The sequence below is a fragment of the Podarcis filfolensis genome, assembly GCF_964270895.1.
Source record: "Podarcis filfolensis genome assembly, chromosome: 6".
NCBI lineage: Eukaryota > Metazoa > Chordata > Lepidosauria > Squamata > Lacertidae > Podarcis > Podarcis filfolensis.
In genome coordinates this window covers 6537798-6562251 of record NC_139609.1, presented here as the reverse complement: position 1 = coordinate 6562251, position 24454 = coordinate 6537798, and the positions used below count along the sequence as shown (strand labels likewise).

General features: G+C 41.4%; 1 protein-coding gene across 1 annotated transcript in view; it reads left to right on the top strand.

Annotated features, from left to right (window-relative positions):
- The window catches only part of ACBD6 (acyl-CoA binding domain containing 6), a 98457-nt gene that overhangs the window by 36613 nt on the left and 37390 nt on the right, over positions 1-24454 (top strand). Inside the window, exons 5-6 of the mRNA XM_083621659.1 lie at positions 2531-2636; positions 13074-13163. Of these exons, the coding sequence (XP_083477785.1) occupies positions 2531-2636; positions 13074-13163 (196 nt within the window). The remainder of the gene's footprint in view (positions 1-2530; positions 2637-13073; positions 13164-24454) is intronic.

Genomic DNA, 24454 nt, shown 5'->3' with positions numbered 1-24454 from the left:
AGAGGAGACTAAGAGGAGATCTGATAGCCGTCTTGAAATATCTTAAGGGCTGTCACATGGAAAATGCAGCAAACTTGTTTTCTCCTGCTCTGGAGGGTAGGACTAATGGTTTCAAGTTACAGGATAGCAGATTCCGACTAAACATGAGGAAGAACTTTCTGACAGTGGGAGCTGTTCAGCAGTGCAATGGACTCCTTCAGGAGCCCTTGCTTTCTCTCTTTTTTAGCAAGAAAGCCTTCAGATATATGATTTCCCCACTTACAACCTGCAGTAGTATATAGCACCCAATGTAGGTAAAAGGAAAGTGCATATGCTTAGGAGAAAGATTCTTTAGAGACCACATCCACAGTGAGGAGTAGGTCAGAGGAAGTCTGTTCTGGCATTTTTTCTGCAGCAGGAGCCCAGTATCAGCACTTTCTTTTCAAAAGTGCTACACTAGCAGAAGGGAAGGAGAAGAAATCCCTGAGTTCTGAAGAATGAATCATAATTCACAAAGCACATAAAGCTAAAGGAGTTAAGAAACAGCATAAGTGATGTGCCATTTGTTCTGGGGTTTTTCCTCACCTGTTTCAGCACATACGTGGTTTCTTGGAGGGATTGTTGCTTGCAAGATATAAAAGCCATCAATTATTGTATTGTTTTGTGTTTGAACTACAAAAGTGGTTATATTTTATTTGACCTCTTGATTAGTTTGTTATTGTCAGTATCCTGCATGCATGTAAGCTATACTTCAATTTGTGAACTGTGAGATTAGTTCCATTATAACCTGGAACCTTTTTTTGCAGCATGATGAATTTGAAGTTGGCAGTGCTCCCATTGTAGCAAGCTTATCGTTTGCTGAGACTTCAGCTCGTAGTTTCTGCTTATGTTCCTGTGGACAAACAAGCTAAATACCATCAAATTGCACCAGAGTATTTGAAAATGAGGAAATAAAATGTGGGTGGGGAGTGAAAACATGTTAATTGTAGCATTGCTCCTATCCTTTGAAAACTAACACTGATGCTTATGGTTGTTTTGTGGCTATCTTTCTGGTAGAACTGAATTTCTTTCCCCTTTGTAAGTCACTCAGGAAATGTTCAGTTCTAAGTGAGGTATGATTTTTTTTTAGTTCAATGTGTTTTCTAAAGTGTGTATTGCTCTGAACCAGACTAGACTGTTTTCAAGCATTTTTCATTGTGTAAACATGAATGGTAGATATACATCCTGGCGTGCTTTTAAGTCAGTGTCTTGGTTCCATGTTTTGAGTTACTTTTGTGTTTCACAACTTGGAGAAGTTCAGATTAAGAGTGCTAAAGTATATCCACAAGATAAACCTGATCATACAGCAATGAAAGACTTTGACAGGGCACACTCAACATTTCCTGTTTATATTGTACCTCTCTCATTATTTCATTCATTCATATATTCCTCTTGTTTATCATCACCTTATTTTAAAAAGGCAAGGTAGCTTAGGTTAATTAGAGACTACCTGGCTTATTGAGGCACACCAGAAAAGGGATGTGTGTATAGCAAAAGCCTTATTCGTATCTCAGTTTAATAAGCCAAGGTATAATTGTCTGAATGTGGCCATAGGTTTCACAACAACGTTGGTTCAGTTTCATTGCCAGTTTGGTTTATGCTAACAGTAGTTTAGAAACCAAACCAACATTTGAGCTTACAAATGCACAACAAGCAAACTGTGGTTCAGACAAAGAATTGTCTGCATTTGTTTTCTACCCTCTCAGCACTTGGCTTCAGAAACACTTTAACCACCCTAGTGCAACAGCTTGTGGAGTTGGAGAGAGCCTATTGTGCCTGCCAAACTTTGGTTTCTGATTCTAGTTCATTTGCTAATTGCAAACTATGGTTTGTTAGTTGAGACGCAACACCAAACCACATGTTATCTTCCCAAGCCCTTCTGCCTTCCTTTCAAGCATCCTTTCGAGAAAGTCTGGTTTGCTGCTCACCACTGAATGGTGATACTGAGACTATGTCCACTGGAGTCTTTGTTGGTGACCTTTTCCCACTAGCCCACTTTATATAAGTTATCTGTATCAGACTTGCTACTTTTTTTGGGGGGGGGGTCTTCAGAAAAAGGGAGAACAGACCCTGGTTTGTAAATAATGGATGGCAGAAGGAATATTCCATATTTATTTTGCTAAGAAATACTGTCAGCCCCAGTGCACTAATATATATTAAAGTCTGTACGTGTCAAATGGGGCTTTATAGAGATATATTAAGGTACAACTTTAGATACTAATTTATTATGAATTCGTGCACATTTTTCCTCATGGCTGAAATTGGTTTGTGTTGGTTTTCTTCATTCCTTGCGGGAGGTTAGCTTTCAGTATATTGTTTTAGTTATGTGTGATGCAGAGTGTATCCCAACCTGAATTATGCTGTTTGCATTCAAAGCACTGGAAATCTGTAGTACTCAGTAATGCTGAAATGATTGAATTGGTGGAAAAGCTGGGCATCTTATGTTTGTGTAGTTTCTGTGCGTTGCTCAGTAACAGTACGCATTTGCTCACTCTCCCTTATGTCTTCTTAGGGAAGAAGATAAGAACATATTTGACTACTGCAGAGAAAACAACATTGACCATGTAACCAAAGCCATCCGATCAAAAAAAGTGGATGTGAATACGAAAGATGAGAAGGTATTGGGCCAGGGGAGGGATTAATCTGTCTTAAAGGCTGGTATGTCAAATTAATGTCTCCTCATTTCTCTAATCCTTCCTTGCAGCTGCTATATCTCTGCTGCAGTGTGTCTGACCAGACATCTGTTAGTGGAAGAATTGTCCAACTCTAAAACACTCCTAAGCAACAATTACCTGACACATGGTTGGACTTTGACTTTTGAATGTGATAACAGTTACAGCAGGTCAGAGATAGGCTGGTGTTTAAAGCAAAAAACAAAACAAAACACAAAACCCCAAATGGCACCCCTCTTCCTCTTAATTAACATGGGGCACATGCCCTGGGGAAATTCTCTAGTGCAATCCTAATTGAAATGAATAGTTAATTTTAATGTGGCTGGCACAGGAAAGAAATTTTGTGGATTGTCCCTATGGATTTGATCTGTCTGCTTCCCACTCCACCCCTTAATGGCACCCAAAAACTTTCCAAAGAGGCCACATGCCCTGTAGATGACCCCTCTCTGGACTGATGGCAAAGATAGTGGGAGCTTAATTGAATAATCGTACTCTGGTTCAAGAAATACCTGATAAAGCAGTGGTGTAAATAGGAGTACCCTGTAATGTTTTTCATTGGCAATAGCTCCACATATGGAACACTCACTCTTATTAACTAAACTGTATTTGGACACCCTTTGCTGCCCTTCTGTATCTGTGCAGCAGATATTCACATCACTTGACCATAGGCTATTTGTGAACATGATTTTGCTGGTGTGGCTAAAATCAGTCTGGATTATGTGGGATGTACTTCATACAAATGACTTGCTTTATGGAGGGGTACCCATATTGTTCTTGACTTCAACATCAATTGTGTTGCCATTGTGATATATGAAATGGGCCTTAGAAATGATGGAGCAGCAGCTAATTCATTGCCAGTGAAGTGTCTTTATACCTTTGCCAAAAGAGGGGCAGCTCTTTCACTTGTCATCTAAAGGAGTTTTAGGGTAAAATATATGTCACCTGTGTTCCCTGAAAACTTCTTTTTACAATAAAGTACTATATTATGGTCTGGCATGCTGAAGTGCTTCAGGCTTCTGCAAGCCATGCCTTTGAATGTGTACCCACCCACCCACCCTCTACCCAATGTAACTTTGTCAGAAGGAATCAGCAGTTCATGTTTCTAAAGTAGTGCCAGAAATTCTCCTCCTTGCCATGCCTTCACAATGAGAAGTAAATATTTAATAGTGCAATTTATGCATACTGGGATTTTCCCTCTGCTTACTCTATACTGAGGTTCAGCTTCACATGGGGGGGAAAAATTGTTTAGTGAGTTAGGTCCAGGCTTTACCTTCCATCCATAGAAGCCTTTTCATTCAGTGGAGGGATCCTACTGGTGGAAGTGGAGAAGGTGACCATTGCCAACTTCCCCCTTCCTCTACAGCACCTAATGCCACTTCCCACGCTGTTCCTCGGGGTCCCTCAACCTTCTGAAATGTACTTCCCATTGTTGGAAGCAAAGTCTGGATCCAACCTGAAGATAAAACCAGATAGGATGGCTGTAAGTTATCTCTTGCTCTGCACTGGTTGGAGAAGGGGAGGTATGGTATTTTGGTCTGCACTCAGTAGCAGTGTTACGAGAATTATTATTATTATTACCAGAGCTGGACCTCAGTGTCCATGATGGCCATGGAGTGATGGGCATGGAGAAGCTCCTTCACGCATACTGGGCCAAGGCCATTTAAGGCTTTAAAGCACAGCACCAACACTCGCAAAGTTCCTTTTTAAAGGCTTGAGAGTTTCCCAGATAGTAAATATCTGGCGCGTAAATGGTCAGACAAAATAAAACCTGTTTGACTTGCTGGTTACTATCTTTGCCCACTGACTATTTGTCCTGCTTTTGGCCTGTAGCATGTAGTCTCTCAGCATATTGTGTTGCGGTGAACAGATGAAGTGCTTACGCATTCATAGACTGAGACGCCACAAATTCAGTTGGGTTCTCTTGTAGCTCTAAGCAGATTTCTGCCCTTTGAGCCATGACATTCCCGGCTGGGGTTCTGAATGCTGATGGCATGGCTTTTTATTATTAATCAGGAACTCATATGAATTAATTTGTTGAAAGCAGGGGAGGGAGTTTAAAATTCAGGACTAGAAACTCATCCTCGATGAAGTGAACTGAAACATCTGTGTGTTTCTACAGTACATTGTTCAGCTCTATCAGTATTGCCAGAGGTCACAGGTTGTTTAGCCATATAAGATAAATTTGTATAAATTGCAAGTCCAGGAATGGTTTGTGATTATTTTCTGGTGATCAGTAGTAATAAACGAGAAGTTAACTTTCTGATATCTATAGCAATAAACTAGTAATCCAAGCCACTTCTAGGCTACTGTTAGAGGCATACGACTTTCTGGAATATCTGCTTCTCTAAAGATAGGGTATTCTTCAGTTAATGAATTATATGCCCCATTCTTATCAAATATGAAAACAACAGGTCCTTTCACACTTTTATTATCGAACCGTCAGCATCATTGCAACCCTTCTCATTACTTTTCCCAAGTCAGTGACTGTACGTGGAGGCTTCTTACATGACTTGGCCGTAGAAAAGTTTTATGTATAGCTATGAAATGCACTTTTAGTAGTAGTAGTAGATGGCTCCCAACAGATTAAAAACAGAACAAAACATCAAACCTTAAAAACTTCTTTAAACAGGGCTGCCTTCAGATGTCTTCTAAAAGTCTGATAGTTGTTTATTTATTTGACATCTGATGGGAGGGCATTCCACAGGGCGGGCACCACCATCGAGAAGGCCCTCTGCCTGGTTCCCTGTAACCTCGCAGTGAGGGAACCGCCAGAAGGCCCTTGGCGCTGGACCTCAGTGTCCAGGCAGAACAATGGGGGGTGGAGATGCTTCTTCAGGTATACTGGGCTGCGGCCGTTTAGGGCTTTAAAGGTTAGCACCAACACTTTGAATTGTGCTCGGAAACGTACTTTTAGCCAGAGGCCTGGATCCGATAGTGACCCACCGTCCACAGGCTACATTGACAGATGGACAAGGCCACTCACCTATCACCCATCTGACTTCCTATAACATCTGGAGTGCAGAGTTCGAAATTAGCAGGGCACCAGGCACATTTCCCCATTTGTAAGCACCTCAGAAAGTCTTGGTGCAATTTTTTACGCTTGGCTGACACTCGAGGATTACTGAAATGTATGTACTTTGAAGCCTCGAAGTATATGTTAAGGATAGACCATATGTTAAGGAGCTTCAGAATAAAGAGTGTTTTGAAAACTGAAGTATGGTACCAATGTTTTTATTATAAACCAAATTAAACATGTATTAACAGTTTCTGCTAAAAGTGTCACTTATGTGAATTGCTTATTAATTCATGCTTATGAAAATAATAATAAGGTGTTGTCAACCCGCCCCCCAGTGGCAACTAGACATTCTGTTTTGGCGCCCAGGTTCCAGGAGCCGTCCACCTTTTCTACCCCAGTTTCTAACACTGCAGAAATGGGAAAGGACAGTTGGAAGTGCACAACACAGAGTGCACTCCCACTTGTGCCTTTGCAGATGTGGCTTGCATTCAGTGTTTAAATTTGCCTCCTTTTCAAACCCAGGCAGCCTTTGGGAAGGTGGTGGGGAAGGTGCTCCAATCCGCTCAAGAGCATCCGACCTCCCAAAGGCTTTGGGAAGGAGGTGCCAGGGCCCTTGAGCGCAAGCTGATAGAAAAAAGCACTGTTAAAACAATGCCAAAATAGCTCTTAAGCAGGGCTGGGAGGAATTTATACCGATGTGGGGGGATTTCATCCTGTTCAAAAAGGGTGCCAGTCAGCTCTTGAGGATTATATCCTCTCTCCAGTCACGAGGAAAGGTTTTGAAATTGCAGGTGTCCAACCTCCCAGTTCCAAATTAGGCGAAATCCCCTTCCTTTTGAAGGAAATGTGCCCTGTGCCCCACCCAGGCTGCAAATAGAGGCTGCTGTATGAGAGCATACGCACAACAACTTTGGGCAATCTCCCCTAAAGAAAGCTCAACAACTCTTGCAGGTATGTGCCCGCCCCTGGTGCCGGTTGGGCATGCTCTGCCGCTGTGAGCAATCACATTCACACATGCACACATGCTCTCTCTTGCAGCCCCAGGTAGAATCAGCTGCCTTCGCCCGCTCCTCTCCGTACATTCCTCAGATTTGAAGATGGCAGGTCAGGTGTTTGCTTTGTGGTTCTCTTCACCACCCCACCCCTTCCTCTTTTGAGCCAGGAAAAGCCTCTTACTTTAATTTTTTCACTTGCGGGGGAAAGCTGTTCAGAGCAGGAAATAAAATGGAGCATCTCTGATCTTGCAACGGGCACTGACTAGCCGAGAGGAAGCCATGAAGAAACTGCTAGTAAAAACTCATTGTAAAGAGTGCACTTTTTGCCATGCTCATTACATTCACCAGCAAACACTTTTTTTGGTTTCAAGGTTCTGAAAATTGAGGTTCACCTTAGATTTGATTGTGCACTAGACTTGAGTAAATACAGTAATTTTATTTAAGCAATAACTACAAATATGCCCAGTGTTGGAGGTGAAACTGGTATAACTTTGACACCTGAGATGTATATTTTTAGGTCACACCTTTTTGTGATTGTAAGCTGTTTTAAACTGTTTTCAGTAGTGTCTTTTAAATTGTAACCGAGTCAGTTGGGCAGGGTACAAATAATAAAATTATTATTGTAAACTGCCTTACAGCATAACTTGGGGCGAGTAATAAATTAATATAACAAAAACAATCATACAATTTTTTCCAGTCCAAAAAATGATACAAATGAAACTATAAACATTATAGTAAATTAAAATATTTGTTGTATGTAAGCTTTGAAACGGTATGTAGATCTCAGCATTTTCATGCAGATAAAAATATATATAGTTTTCCCCAAAAAGTTCAGAAAATATCATCCCTATAATGTAATTGAGCAGCAGTAAGTTTGACTATTTTTTGTTAAACTTAATAATGTTTAATTCATGTTCAGTGTTGAATTTACGAACAGTCATCAATTTCCCTTGATGCAGAAGATGTAAGGTAACTTAGATCCAGAAGCAAGAGGAGTTGGTGCTGTAGTTAAAAACAAAAGCAGTTTCCCATGTCATAGGCATAATATGCTTGGTATGCTACCATACTGCAAGCCTTTTCCATGTTTTATATTTTTGAAAGTACTTTTCTGACATCAAGTCCTAAGGATGTTGCTTATTTAGTAATCCAGTCAGATGCAGTAGCAATGCTATCAGCATCACTACCTTTGAATCTTGCCTCCCAAGTTATTTGCAGCAGTGTGGATTGCCTGTAACAATATTTTAATGCACTGCTTTAAAAAGCATTTCACTCACTGTGCTGAAAGAAAATATTTAATAAGAAATGTTTGCATTTCTTCCCAAGTTTTCCAATGCTTTTCAGAGCCGGAGGAGGAACAAAAAAGATCTATTTTTCTATCCCCCCCCCCATGGGTGCATCAAGGTAACTGGACGTAATATTGCAGCAGTGAATACAATATTTCTACTGAATGAGCCTTTTAATTATCTTTGCTATGCTTTCTCTTTCTGTCTGAATTAAGAACAGTTCCTATACATGTTGTCTTCAGGCACATACATGTTTGAAAGCAGGCAATTCTTTTCTTAGCCTCCCCACTTGCTTTGTTTGTGACTAGACCTGTGACATGCAGCAAAGCAGGATTTATGTGCTGTTCACTTGAGAAACTGCTATACAGGCTGGCCAAGTGAGGCATGGAAGATTTAATAGGCAGGGTCACTGTACTTGGGATTAGATTTATGCATTTTTATTCCAGATCATTTAGAGCGTAAGAAGTATCTTCATTCTTTTGCAGCTAAAACGTGTTCTCCATGAGAAAAGAACAAAATAGTAATGGACATCCGGAATATATTCTGGGCTGGGCTGGGCTGGGTATATGATGTAATTCTTTGAGAATGAGGGAAACCAGCAGAATGTGATATTGGGAACAGAAGTCGGCTTCCTGTGAATCTTAGCATTTGCGTTTTTTGCCTCGATACCTGAGAAAATATGCTTGAAAGTGTGTGGGTAAAAGCTGAAGGCTGTGAACAAACTTTTGAGTAGTCAAAGGCCTAGGTATTTCAGTGACCTGCCTTTGACCTCACCCCTTCTATTAACTAAAAAGATTAGAGCAATCCTGAAAAATGTGCTTAACCTTCATAATCATTACTAGTTCCAGAATTTAGCTTTCCTTTTCACAGAATTTGGATTACATGGACACAGAATTTTCATTCTTTCGATGCAGTGTACACAGCCTTGACTGGAGCATAAACTAATTCTGTACATATATTAGACTAATCTAAGGTTGAATACATTTTATGCAAGAGATGGGGCATGTTAGAAATGTAAATGAATAAAGTTACTTTGAGCGGGACTCATTTGAGGGCACAGCTCCTAGCAATTTTCAATTTACGGTTTGGGAATAAAATGAATAATCTAGTGGCCTACGGTCCTCCTGGGGATGCTGTACAACTGTTAAACACCATAGATTTGGAGCCAAAGATGGACAGGCTGTTCAGCTCATGAAACACTTCCAATTTGGCTTTTGGCGCTGGATTATTGCTGATTTGCATAAATTGTTTATGCTTAATCAGTATAGTTTGCAGCATGGGAAGGCCAGACTAACACTGTCCGTACCAGGTTTCTCCCCCGCCCCCTCAACACCAAATACCATTTGTGAAATTGTTGGCATTAAGATAATGAATACGAGTCTTACTAGAATGTTGTATCACCGAATGGTTTACACTTAAAATTTAAAAAATGTGATTATTTAGCACAATGCATAGTATTAGAGAGGTTGCTTTCAATAAGCAGTGTCATGTTTAGCACATGTGATATATCTGCCTCCAACCACCCAGCTGGTTAATCAAAGGCCTTAGTATTGCCAATTCTTCAAATTTATAACCTTTGGAAAGATAGGGAGATATAGGTAATGCAATTTGGAAGCGCAAGTATGGATATTTTTTATTTGCCTTTGTTGGAGACCCTAGAAAACAACATGCTGTAATGTGGAAGCTTTTCTCATTTAAACAGAAAGGCTAGCACTTGCAATATTACTCTCCTGAAATGATTTTTTTTCAATTAGATTCTAGGCTATGTTGGTTGCCACTTTTTTCCCTCTTTTTTGTTGCTGATCCTGTACCTTTAACTGCAGCCTGATATGTAGACATTTATCAAATGTAGGTACGTCCACCACCTGCCTCACCTGCTTTCCAAGAAAAACTTATCCTGCTGGATTTTTGTCACACTGCTTTTAAAGGCACAAGGCCAGAACATTTAAAAAGGTACCAAACCAAAGCTATGCAAAAATGCCTAAAGGCATCTGTACATAGCAGTTCTACCTGGGCTGCAAACACAGGTAACAGATGCCTTTAGGCATTTTTGCATAGCTTTGTGTACAGGACACTACAGATATGTATTTGTTTGTTTGTTTGTATATAACAAAATGTATGTACTGCTTGATTGTAGAAACAACTTCTATGCAGTTTACATATGGTATACATGTTAATGCTATGTTGGCAGTAGACATACAATATTGGGCAAATGTTAACCCTGTTTTGCACTCTTCCCACTTGGAGATCCTCCACACACCTTGGCAGCTTTTTCTTTTCTTTTTAAGGAAAAGCTCGTATTTCCTTGAGATGCATTTTTACATGCAGCTTTTTAATTTTGGCGTTCCAAGTTTTTGCTCTTAGGTTGTTGGTGGAGAAAGAGAACTTGCAAAAAATTAAGCTGTGTGGCAACCCCAAGTAAGTTTGTACCTGTTGTTTTAGACTGCCAGAGAAGAAACTGCAGGAAGCCTAGGCTGGAGTGGCAGCCACAATGGAAAGCAGGAAAGTGCATGCGTGAGGAAACCACCTAGAGAACTGTGTGGACACAAAACGGAACCTAGCTATTGCATGGGGAAAGCTAATGCCTGACCTGGAACCATTTGTGGATAAGCCAGGGTAGGGGGAACCAACAGACTTTTCAATAGGTAGAGTTGTGATAGACCTTGGAGAATAATGCAACCTTCTGCAATCTTGGCAGAGCAGGCCGTCTCTCCATTCTAGACCTAGTCACTCCTGACATGGAGAATGGACTATAAATGACAGATGAATAAACCAGACTTTTATCAGTGAATTAATTTAAAATCATTTTTGCTTTTGCCAGATATGTTAAGATCCACACACTCCTTTTCAATTCCATGCTGTATAATTGAGTGCAGTAAGGTTTAATAATTCATAGAACTAATCTGGGTGCCATCTATGTTTCTAAAAAGAATAATTGCCAAAACCCATTCTAATTCATGGTTAATTAGTGTACTATCAAAATAATGTGTTACAAAATTAATTACTTGTTGGGTTAAAAGTGAGCTGAAAAGCTTAATGCGTGGAAGCCTGAGACAGCATTTTCCTACTTAAAATAATGATCTACATCTGCTGCCTTTCTGAATAACATGTAGAATGAAACATGAATTGGGTTAGGTGCAGGTGTCATCCATCCTTCTCAACTTCAAATGTAAAGCTTTGCTGTGTGCTTAAATACCTTGCTTGTTCGCTTGCTGAAGATTCATGGTGAGGAAGAGCCATACCTACCTAGCTGGTGGCTTTATGAAGCACTGCAAAGAAGTTTGAATAGTCCAGAAAGAAATGCACTCTGTTACAAAATTTCATGAACTGCGTTATGATTTCCAGCTTCACTTGTAATACGAGTGGTTAGGAAGATCATTTCTGCAAGTGCGTCACATGTTACATCTGGATTCAATATTTTAGTAGGTAGTTTTTAATTAAGAACTGCAATGTGTACAGCCTGAAGGCATGAGATTGAGGTTGTTTCTTAAAATGTGAGTTGCTTTTTACTTAAAAGTTTATGGACTGAAAAAATACAGGACGTTTTTAGTTTAAGATGATAAAACTTTCTAAAAATGTTCAGAGTCCATAAACTTTAAAGAGCACTGTCATTCTGGCCATGGGTGGGAGTCTGCAGGATGAGGTGACATTCTGGGTCACAGGCCCAGGTATATAGTGCCAAAGAACAGTAAAGGCCAGAGAAACAGGAACCAGTTCTGAGATTGGCTGAAGGTGGACCACAGGACCTCATACAGGTATGAAGCAGAGAATTTGTGTCAATGATAGCCAGAGAGAGAGTGATTGAGGTTACACAGAACATGAAGTCCTAGCTGGCCCCACTTTTCCAGGTTGAGGAGTGCTTCATTAAAAGACCCATGCTTGTTCTTTGAGTCTTGTACTCCATTCGTAATTGGGGATCTCTTTATAGGCTCTGATGAGTAGGTCTGAGCAACCATGACCTCTGGTGTTGCTGATTGCTCCTGAGCTGTTGCCTCAAATATTCAAGGTTCACAACATAGTTCTCTCCATACACACACCATCATGTTTTCTCCCTGTACTAGACCACTGGTTCAGCTAGGTTGTGTGGATTGTCCATCAGTTTCCTTGTGGTAAAGGTGGGGAACCTGTGAGCTTCCAGTTGTTGCTTGACTACAACTCCCATCACCTCCAACCTTTGGCCATGTTGCCTGAGAATGCTGGAAGTCGGAGTCAAACAGATTTCCCCCACATAAATGGTTCTTGATCTGATGCAATATCCATGCCAAAGTGGTTAGCTTTGGGTTGGCTCATGGGACTGTCCCAACATGTCATCAGCCCAAGGCATGTGGCAGGTCACACTCTGGACCTTGTTTTGTTGGTTGGGCAGGAAGAAGGTGATCTGAAAGTGGGGAGTATTGACATCAGTCCCTTGTCATGGTTGGATCACTTCCTGTTACAACTGAGGATCTCAACAACTTTCTCCCTCTGCAGGAGCAGGGGGTCTATGAAAATGGTCCTCCCTCAGAGGCTGATGGACCCAGTTGCTTTTCAGATGGCCCTGAGGGATTTCCCAGCTTATATGACTGAAGCCCTGGGTGACTTGTGGAACATCTGGATAGCTTGGGCTTTTGACATGATTACCCCTGGGCACCCTCTCCCACTTCTTGGAGCCCGCTTAGCTCCCTGGTATACTCCAGAGCTTAGGAAGAGGAAACAAGCTGGGAGATGGCTTGAATGAAAGTGAAGAAAAACTCTGGTCAAATGCAATCAAACACTGGTGAGGGCTGATCATCAAGCCTACCTGGTGGCCTGAAGGCAGCAAAGAAGACATACTTTGGCTGCCTCCATTGCATCCTTATTGGTTTGGTTTGTTTTTACATATTTTATGTTTTTGTTTTGTATTTTTGTGCTGTGAACTGCCCTGTGATCTTCGGATGAAGGGTGGCATACAAATTTAATAAATAATTATAATTCAGAAAGGCACTTATTTTGTTACAGTGCAAGTGCTGTTGATATTAATGTATCAAATAAAATGCTTTGAGGCTCACATTGGTTATCTTAAGCTATTATAACAGTTTCACTCAATGTTGTTGTTTGCTTGATATTTTAGGGCAGAGCTCTGCTGCACTGGGCATGTGACAGAGGACACAAGGAACTCGCCTCAGTACTGCTGCAACACACGGCGGATGTTAACAGCCAGGTACAGATTGGAGCAGTGACCACTCTGGTATATCTAGTGCATTTCAAAAGGGAAGCAAATACAGCAAAAATGTTCTCAGTTGCACAACTGAAGGATATGTAGGGTTCTTTCAGGATGCTGCTCTGTTTGAGTACTTTTGGTGCCTCTGCTCATCATAATTTCAGTGTTGTACTGTTTAATGCCTCAACAGCACCATGTCATACTTTCTACAGAACATAGGAGCAGCACAGTCCCTTCTTACAAGGGTTTAGCACAAACACAAGTGAAGTGAGGAAGAGATGAATGGAGGACCAACTTGGGTGATATGTGGGAGTTAGCATCCATACATATGAACTGAAAAGCATCACCAGGGTTCTGCTAGCTTGAGGAGTGGGTTTATCCATTTCCCCTCTGACCATTTGTTGACTTCAAATTGTGCCCCTCCCTGGCTGCTTTCCTATAAATGTGTAGTGGTGGAGATGCATGGGTCTCTGTTTCTTTTCCCCTGTGAAGAGAAAAGCAGCTTCAGGTGGGCAATTTTGAGTGAACAGACAATGAGAAGAAAAAGACTGAAGTGTTTCTTCAGTGTGTGTAGTGGTTAAGAGCGGTAGTCTCGTAATCTGGTGAACCGGGTTCGCGTCTCCGCTCCTCCACATGCAGCTGCTGGGTGACCTTGGGCCAGTCACACTTCTCTGAAGTCTCTCAGCCCCGCTCACCTCACAGAGTGTTTGTTGTGGGGGAGGAAGGGAAAGGAGAATGTTAGCTGCTTTGAGAATCCTGAAGGGGAGTGAAAGGCGGGATATCAAATCCAAACTCCTCCTCTTCTTCTTCTTCTTCTTCTTCTTCTTCTTCTTCTTCTTCTTCTTCTTTCACCCTCCTGCTGTTCCTCCTCACACGGATGAGCAGAAGAATTCTGTTGGAAGAATTTTGGAGGAGAGGTTTGATTGAAGCGATGATAGATTGTCTGCATTATGGAGATGTCAGCTAAGGGATGAAAATCAGATAAGTTGAATCTGAGAAAGTGAGGACAATTAAATAATAGAGAGGAGGGGAATTTGTTTAAAGCGTTCTGTTTTCGCTTATAAGTGCTAGGAGCCTAAAGATCATGCAGAAAGAGAACTAATGCATCAGCTTAGAGGTGATGAAATCATGGCTGTTGAAGGGAAATGAGATTTTTTTTTTAAAGATGACATACCAGCAAAAGTGGGGCTTACTTAGCCAAGGGATGAGTAGAGCACAGATTAGAGTTTTATCTAGCTACGAATTTCCTTCCTGATGTACAGAGTTAATTGACTACTGTTGGGTTATACACACTGGTTTCATGAGAGAGAAACCCTACTAGGGCTGGAACACGATTGATTTCTACAGTCAGTTTCTTTGGTATGATGTGCAGCAACTTGCTTCCTATGCCCTGGCTTAAAAATACTTACATTAAAAGCAGTCAGCTTTTTCAACAAACAGCTTTTTTACAAACAATGCAATAAATAGTTGACTAATAGTTGCTTCATTAGTAAACTGTTGTTATAAAAGTTCAGAAGAAGAATAGGTTTCTTAATGAGCAACACAAGCTTAGTTGATGAAGTGTTTAGTGCTTGATACTTAAGTAGGTGCAGTTAAAGTGCATATTATTATTTGATCCTTAGATATCTTTTCAACCTGGTGTACCATCATAACAATCCATGAAAACTCAAAGTTTAAGATGTTCATTTCAGTTTTTGAAAGCAACAAAAATGTACTGGTTGCAAATTTTAAACATGGAATTGACTTGGGAAATTACATTTTTTAAAACACAAAAACCTTTCTCTCCATTTCTCTTTCCTACTTTTTATATATTGCCATTTTCTATGTAGCCAGATTATTTGGGGTTAATAATGGTTATAAAATGAAAATATTTTGTATCACACCTCCTCTCAAATAATAATAAAGGCGGCTTTCTAAAAGGTCTTGAATGGAATAGAAATGTATCAGACAAGCCAGGCAATGTCCACATAGACACACATGCATCCATGACTCCAACATGGGTTAAATTCTAGTAATATTTTGTGTGTTTGTGCATGTGATGTTATCTTTATGAAGAGGAAAGCAGAGACCTTTATGCTAGAGGAGGACATACTCCAAACTACAGTTGCAAACCTTTTTTCAGAATTAAAAAAAGTTTCCACATACACCTTAAACATCAGAAGATTTGTTCTTTTATACAGTATAATTAATTTGAGGTTACGGAAAACTTTAGAACTTTTCTGTTAGTCATGTCCTGTGTCTACACACACCAGTAGTAAACTGAGGCTTGTACCTTCATCAACTAACCATACAGTAGTAAAACAGTGCTTTGCTTGAGAGCTGCATTTGCCAAGTCAGAGTGAATAGTACTGGTCTAGGCAAGCACACTTTGATTTCTGAAGCAAAAGTTCGGCCAGTACTGCAGTGCTTGCAGACGGTACCACGTAGTGAATACTAATGTGGAATAGCTAGAATGAGTGTTGGGCAGTGGTTAGTTCCAGAGTCACCAATCTTCAGATGTTTGTGGGAACCTGAAAAACTGTTGTAGGTTACAACACAGTCTTATATATACACCTTATATATATGATGTAAGCAACAAGCAGACATGGATTCGTTCACAGGAGGCCTCAGATGTTTCATATGGCAGGACATCTTTGTTGGTCTCAGTTTATTCTCCCAGTCTGTATTTTGGCCTTAAAGACCCGAATGAGAGTGCATGGAGGGTATGTTGTAAGAAAGCTTATTTTGCTGTATGAACAGCAACATTGCTGACCATGGGGCACATCTGTTAAGACATCAGACTTAACTTACAATTTCCCAGCTTTGTGGAGTTTTGAGTCAGCATGAGATGGCCTTTACTCTGATCTTAAACTGGCAGGTGTTTAGGGGAGGAAATATTTGAACTGCAGCAACAGAGTGGCAGAGCTTTTTTCCTTCCAGATTATAGGGCAGGCTGAGTCCAGCTCTTTTCAGTGTTGATAATTACCTTTAATAATACATTTGAAAAGAGATGGTGATTGCTTGGGATGGGGGGAGTGCAGAAAGAACTAATTTGTGGAGTGGGAGGTAGGCTTTGCTTTGTGTTGAAAAGGGTCATTTGTGTAATCTAATTACCTAAATCCTTAGCCACAGGCCTTTTCCTAGTGGGTGGCTCTGTCTTGAGAGCTATACTTAGAACTTGGATGGTTTGGGCATCATGTAAGTGAGTGGCTGCCCCAGATCCAAAATCCGCATCTCCTGTTTTGTTTTCTAATTTTAACACAGATAAAAAAAATAGGTATGCCTACTGTGAATAAATAGGCAGAGTTCATATATAACACTGGTCTATGCTTTGTGTTATGTGCACAAGTCTTTGGCTGATTGTGCTCTGCCTTCTCCTCTCCCCTTCCCCTCTCCCATTCACAAGGGAGGAGATCAGAAAACTTTTGTTTTTCAGTTAGCTTCAGTTTGTTCTCATGTGTGAACTTGGAGTGGTGGTTTGTCTTATGATTTAGAGCAGAGGTATCTAACCCTTTCTGCCCCGAAAGCCTTGTAAGTACCTTCCAATCCCTTTGGGAGCCACATGTAGCCAAAAAGTGGGTGAGGCCACCTACACCTGACATGCACACCAGGTAATACACAGTCATACATGCATATAGACATACACAAGCAGTGCAAATCTTAGATGATAAATCTGGTGAGTTGCAGATTGTTCCTTGTTCCTTAAGTACATAAGGTTGCTGCTATGCGTGAGGGAGCTGCGTCCAAAGGTAACCAAGCATTCTCAAGCTAGTTTGTTGCGTCATTGGACTAAAGCTGTCATTTGTGATATGGCTAATTTCCATCTTGCATAGAATGTTATAAAATTTGAAGTTATCACCAAGATTCATACCAGATTAAGAATATAAGCAGTAACTCTTATCTACTGAACGTTAGAAATAGTTTGAAACTAACTAGGTAAAGCCAAAAAGGCCTATGATCACAGTTAACGCAGGAAACCTGCATGGAAATGGGCAGGTCTGTTATACCCACCAGGATATGAGTTGAGCGCTGAAGGTTCATGGAGATAATTGCAGAGTGATATAACATATTTACAGATCTTTCTTACAGAGGATATTAGAGAGAGACCTCTAGCTGATAAATCTGAAAGTTTACCACAGTTTGAAGTGTTTGTAGAGGACACAATAGATTTTGAGAGGATATTGATAGTTTAAATAAGTCATCAAGACCGGATTGCATAAGATCCTTTACAGATTTGTTAACAATGCCAGCTTTTTATTTATGCAAAAAAAGGCAAATTGGGTGAGCTTAACAAGGTAAATTGCCTGGTATTAACACCAGCCAAACATTCTTAACTATGTTTAATTTAGATAAATCTGACATATTAGTGAAGAATTAGAATGCCTTTGTGAGATGAGATAATTGTTTTCACAGATGTTTGTAAACTATTCAGTTTACCAGTGTAGAGGAATAAACACAGAAATACTTAACTCTTTGTAGTTTGGACCTGTATATGTTCCATACACAAAAAGGAAAACTAAAACAGGCACTATTATCAGTTGATACACTGTTTGTTTTGTTTAACTAAAAGATTTAAATCCTGCCTTTTGGTTCCCCTATAGAACTCTAAAGGCAGCTCATAGCCTGAATAAAATGATAAATAAAATAACAGATTATCATAAAAGATAATTTCCAAAATAAGATGGCAGAAGCAGTTTTTTAGAAACAAAAACAAAAACAAAAAAACCCCTTAGTGTGGGAACAATGAGTATCAAAAATGTATGCCCTATACCTCCCATCTCTGTGAGTGTTTATTTGTTTTCTATACTGCTCTTCATTTAACAATGAAGGATGAATATTTTTGCCAGGCGCCTATCTCTCCCACTTCTCTGCAACACACTCATTCACTCCCCCAGGTGGGGCAAATACTGCCTGATAACTAAGAAGAAAAGGGAAATGAACTGTTTTGGAGATCCCCCAGTCACATACACAAATGCACCTTCTCTCTAGCAACTGCTCTGAAGAATACCATTCGCCTAACACTCTTACCTTTGCTGCCTCATTCCCCTCCTCCTTTTGGTTCTACTCAGCTATAATCTTTCTCTATGGGAGGGATGGAGAACATTTTCTTGCTGGTGGGCCAGATCTTAACACCTCCCCATCCCTCATAGCTGCCCACTTGTCAGTAACCTGATGTCAGGTGAGGCTGCCCTTTGAAGGTTGGACTGAATTGGTAGCATGGGACGTTGAAAGAGCCCTTGTGCTGTTTCAGCATTGTTTTGCAGATATTCGCAGGAGCATTGTAAGGGCTGTTTGAAAGTCCTTTGCTTACATTGCTGCACTGCTCCAGTGTGGATTGTGCAAAGGGCTTTCAAACAGCCCCTGTGATGCTCCTTTAAAGGCACGTTGCAGGCCTTTTTGAGAGCTCTGTGCTGCTTTTTAAATTCCTGAGCTTCAGGGGACAGGGCTGGGAGGGAGAAGTGGTTTTAGCTGAATGCTATCGGCTTCCCCCTCCTTGAGCAAGGCATGCTTTGACCACCCATCAACTGATGAGGGGCTGGGCGTTCGCCTTGTTGCAGCAAAGGAACAGTAGGGAGCCCACTTTAAACTTCTGCTTGTTCCGGCCCCACACCTTATGTCATAAGAATGTAAGAAGAACTTGCTGAATCAGACCAGTGGTTCATCCAGTCCAACGTCCTGTTCCCACAGCGGAACCAGATGCCTGTGGGAAGCTTCAAGCAAGGCATGAGCACAATAGCACCCCTCCCTACATGTGATTCCTAGCAGCTGGTATTCAGAGGTATACTGCCCCTGTCAGTCGAGGTAAAGCATAGCCATTGTGGCTAGTTGCCATTGATAGCCTTGTCCTGCATGAATTTTGATGACTTTAAAAGAAGGTTAGACAAGTTGGTGGCCCCATCACTGCCTCCTGTGGGAGCGAATTCAATAGTTTACCTATGTGGCGCATGAAGTAGTACTTTCTTCTGTTAATCCAGAACTTCGAACATTCAGCTTCTTTGGGTGCTTGCAAGCTCCAGTGCTCTGGGGTAGAGGGGAAACCTTTTCTCTACCCTCTGTCTCCCATGTCATGCATAATTTCTGTTATGCCACCTCTCACTTCCCCTTTCGCTAAACTGAAAAGCCCCAAATGCTGCAACCTTTCTTCATAGGGGAGTTGCCCATGTATGACATGTATGACACAGGTGGACGTGACTTCCTGAAAATGGTCTGGTGGGCTAGGTTTGACCCAAGGGCTGGAGGTTCCCCATCTTTACTCCTTGGGCTTGTTTGGGGGAAATGATGCCGTGACCTCAGCAGCTGTTATAAGAAGCCCCCGTCTTGGTAATACCTGTTTGCACACTGAGCAACCAACACAACAGAAAAGACAAAGAGGGGCTTTGTTAGTCCCAAGATTCTTACTCGTGTTTCAACACTGAGTTGCCATTTTAATTGAAAACAATATAGCTATCTTCAGAAAAGGGCAAGGGCACTTCAAGGGTGTGAGTGGGGAAATTCTTAACTATGGTTATTCATCAGGATGGTAAATGGTCTTTTCTGCCCCCGGAGGGGCTAGAAATTGAAATGAACAACAGCAGGAGCTTTTCTTTTAAGAGCTTTGTGTAAAATTTATACCTTTAGCATTTCTTTGCTATTGTATTGCCAGAAAGCCAGCTGTTTAAAAGACACAAGTGTACATTTTGTTCCTTTCCCAGGAAAGATCAGAATGTGCTGCTTCAGCATTGTTCTGCGTTCTTACCTCCTGTACCATCATTTGTGGCGTTGTAGAGCACCATCACGGTGTAATTTGGTTATTGCTTCTACAGCATTTACAGAGGCTGTAAACCATCAAGACCTATGCAGTTTTTGTTGTTTGCTTGTTATTGACTAATAACCTAATGTACTTTTTTATATAAAAAAGTGGGCTGTTTACTCAAGGTGGAACTGTGCCTTTCAAGTATTGTTACATTTAGGGGGCGATTCTGACTTAGAAGCATTCAGTCATAATCCCACAGATGGTAGCTTCGCCCTGCTGGCTCCTCAGCCAAGCACATCCACCAAATGTCTGAACCTGAACTATACCCTTCAGTCTGTCACCAAAAATGATACCAAGTTGGCCTTCTGTGTCCTCACACAATTTTGTGTGTTTCTGTGCCCCAACTAGTGGCAGCTACTGATGTCAGCCAGTGTCATGTTTCTTGTAAGATGTAGTTCTGCCTCAGCAAGGGCAATGTTGTTGCCACCCTCCTGAGTGTTCACTTGATCCATTTTGGGACAGATGTTTTTGAAAGATGGCCAACCTGCCAGTGTCAGTTTTGATTTCAGAGGAGGGGACTTATTTCTGCCTCGATATGTAACCTTTCCTGTTGCAGACTGAAAGCATTCCATCCATTTAGATGGGAAGGTGCTTGTGAGTCAGAGGGCTTCTGGAGACAAAGATGCAGAGTATCAATTCTTTTATAGTACACTCATGCACGTTTTTGGGAAGGGGGGGCATGCTTTTCAAATAGAGACAATACAAACATAATAAATGGAAGAGAAGGTTCATCTCCCTCATGACTCAATCCTTCTCAAACGACATTATTATTGACTGGACCATTGGTTGCCAAAAAGAAAAATCAATTTTTAGAAGTACTTGCTTGGCCACAGATCATGGTACTAACCCAGCACAGACAGGCTGATTTTATCAACTATCTGAAGACTAATTTCCACCATTAGCCAGAAATGAAGTAGAAATTATGGATAAATCAAAGATGGCTTCGTATTTCTTTCCATTTTCTTGCTCCTTTTTATTCTGTGCCTCTAAAATGCTTTTATGTCTCCTTTAATTCTGTCATCTTCCAATTTGATGCAGTTATATAGTCTATGTAGCTCAGAACCTGCATTTAGTGTTGCTTTGTGTTCCCCAAAAGCTCTGTAACACACTCTCACTCACTCACTGTCTCTCTCTCTCCCCTCTTGCTCAAACCGTTCCTTTCTGGCCTCCTCTGGCTCCAATTGACATTTTTTTTGCAAAGGTACAGTTGTGAGTGAGCATCAGTATTACGAATATAGGACAAGACACACCAATAACTTAGTGGTCCACCTTGAAGGAGGGGTGTAGGGAAGCAACTTTTCCCCCACCGTGACCATCCCATGAGAAGTCCACGAGTAGGATTAAAGGGTGGTATACTTACGGCTTTTCTCACTTGTTTGCCTTGCCTTCACGTCTGTAATTGTGCCAGAATGCTCCCAAACAAATTCTGTTTGCATGTATATGGCAAATGGCAATAAAAAAGGTATGGATCTTTTTCACATTTTACTACAGAAACAAATGGCTGTATGCAAATTTTCAAGTAGTATAGCTGCTAAAGGACAATCTTGTGTTGTACTACTTTGACTGTTAGATAACTCTGATGTGCAGCCAGCACCCTTCTCTCTCAGACTTGAATCTAACAGCTCTAATTCACTTTGTAAAATTACCATCCAAATTAAAAGCTGTTAAATGCTGAAAGACATTTCTTAGGTATCCAAGGCTTTTACTGAAAAATAATACTGCTGACCTTTTACGATTCTTAATGTACTAAATTATGCCCAGTGTCGTACATACCTTATATAATGTAATGTAAGACTACCATGAGGTTTTTTTTGTTGCAAGGAAGGATTATAAATGTTATTTAAAAATCAACATGTTAAATCACATGTTGGAATAAACCCAGCTTTATCTAAGTAACCTACAAGTGTATTTGCCATGATGACAGGCACTGCGGTGGGAAGGGGAATCGCCAGAAATGCACCTCCTCCATTTCACTGATGAATCCTTCTGTCAGTACACAACGAGCACCCAAAAGCTTTATATGCTGCTGGACTGTGTACAGTGGTGCCTCGCAAGACGAAATTAATTCGTTCCGCAAGTTTTTTCTTCTTGCGAGTTTTTCGTCTTGCGAAGCACGGTTTCCCATAGGAATGCATTGAAAATCAATTAATGCGTTCCTATGGAGACCGCTTGCCAGGCTGGCGGTGCGGAGAAGGGCTTTTCTCCCCACTGCAAGCCTTCAGGACAGGTACGGGAACAGAGGGGAAGGCGCGCAGCGCTTCTCCTCTGTTCCCGGGGCTTGTGGTGGGAGGAGGGTTTTCCTCCCCACCGCCAACATTCAGAACAGCATTCTGAATGTTGGCGGTGGGAAGGAAAACCCTCCTCCCACCGCAAGTCTTCAGGACAGCCATCCGAAGGCTGGCACGGGGAGAAGGTCTCTCCGCCCCACCGCCAGCCTTCGGAGGAGCCTTCCAAAGGCTGGCGGCGGGAGGAGGTCTCTCCGCCCCACCGCCAGCCTTCGGAGGAGGTCCGAGGACAGTGGGGAAGACGCGCTGCGCTTCCCCGCTGTCCTGGAGATTTCCCTATGGGCTTTCGTCTTGTGAAGGAAGCCCATAGGGAAATTCGTCTTGCGAAGCGCATCGAAAAACGGAAAACCCTTTTGTCTAGCGGGTTTTTCGTCTTGCGAGGCGTTCGTCTTGCGGGGCACCACTGTAATTTCCCCCCCCAACTTTATCCAACTTAAGGAAGTTCAACTTAGACAAGAATTTATTATAGGATTGTTCTCTAGTATAGATCAGCCTCTGCCAATGACCTGCCAATGTTCCCTGACGGTTAATCGTGCTGGCTGGGGCAGATGGCAGTTTGTGCTCCAAAACAATTGTAGGTACCAGGATGAGGAAGGCTGGTATTGATCCCTATCAGATTGGACAAATGTATAGATTTCTTCAGAATACTTAATACTTGGGTATGTTTTTCTTCTTTCCCAAACAGTTGTTCTCCAACATCCTGTGTTGCATTTACTTAAAAAAAAACACAACCCTGTAATTCTGACCCATTTCACATTAGTAGGTCATTATCATCTGAAAACATATTATTTAATCTCCCATCTTCTTTCACAGCTTCAGTCCTTATTTGAATCTTTTCAAAACAAAAAACAAAACCCTGTGATCAGCAAGTACAGCACTCTCAGACTGAATGTTTACATTTCAACCAGGTAATGTGAGGAAACAAGTACATACATTCTGGAATAAGTAATTTATTTATTTTTACCCTGGAAAAGAAAGTATGGCCTCTGTTTTTTTTCTGAATATTGTACTCTTCTGATTGCCTCCTCTCTCCTGCGGCTCCTTGAGCACTTCCGCTACCAGATTTCTTGCTGCAGGCCTGCTGAAAACGCCAATAGAGGAGGGTAGAGAAAGCAGCAGCATATCATAAGTGTAAAAAGGGTAGTTTGCCCAACACCAGCTCTTCCCTGCTGTTTCTCAATTTGGCTGTTCCAGGAAGCTCTCTGTAGGCTGCAAGCATATATCCCCACCCTGTTTATACTCCTGCCAGTGGTTGTGAAATCCATTAACCAAAAGAAAGGAAAGATCTGCTTAGTGACAGAGGGTAGCTTTCTGCATTAAAGCATTGACTTGGTGCCAGTCACAGTTATTAGAAGTGGCACAGCTCCACATTTCTCTCACAGATCTCTCTGAAGAATGCAGGTTGGCAGCAGGTTGAATGCTAAGTGGTCAGTGCTCAGCAGATGCTGTTTATGTCTTCTGAGGGGGGGGGGAAACCTTTTCAGCAAAAACATCATTCAAAGCATTCACAAGTTTCTGCTGGAACTTTGAAGTATTTTTTGGATACAACAGTGATTTATTTTGGTTTGTACTCTACCTATTGGATGTGGACTGGAGTACTTTTCAAAACTTGCTGGACTTTGGTGTGTATATCCCCCCCCCCCCCCTTGTGATGGTGGTTAATCCCGTGAATTATTGGGAAACTGAAGTTATTGTTGATTAGCTCATTTGTGGTTCACAACGTTCCCTAAATATGAAACTTGCTATCAGGAAAGAAGATGAGGGTTTTGAAATGAAAAAAAGTCATTCCTTCCCACACACCTCCTGTTTTATAGTTAGTATTTGAAGCTGCCCTTGAAAAAATGTACAAAGCTTTATATTTAGGTGCCTTATTACCAGTGAATAGTGTAGAGAACTTTGTTTTCAAAGCTCAGCATCATATAATCCAGTCCTAAAACATGCTTCTCTTGGAAATATTTTGACAGTGGTGTATATCCTCTTAATGTTGCAAAACAAGTTATTTGTGGTTGCCAAGCATCCAAATTCAGATATATAGATATGTCTGGGTTGAAACAGCAGTAAGGTAAAGGGACCCCTGACCATTAGGTCCAGTTGTGACCGACTCTGGAGTTGCGGCGCTCATCTCGTTTATTGGCCGAGGGAGCCGGCGTACAGCTTCCGGGTCATGTGGCCAGCATGACTAAGCCACTTCTGGCGAACCAGAGCAGCGCACAGAAACGCCGTTTACCTTCCCA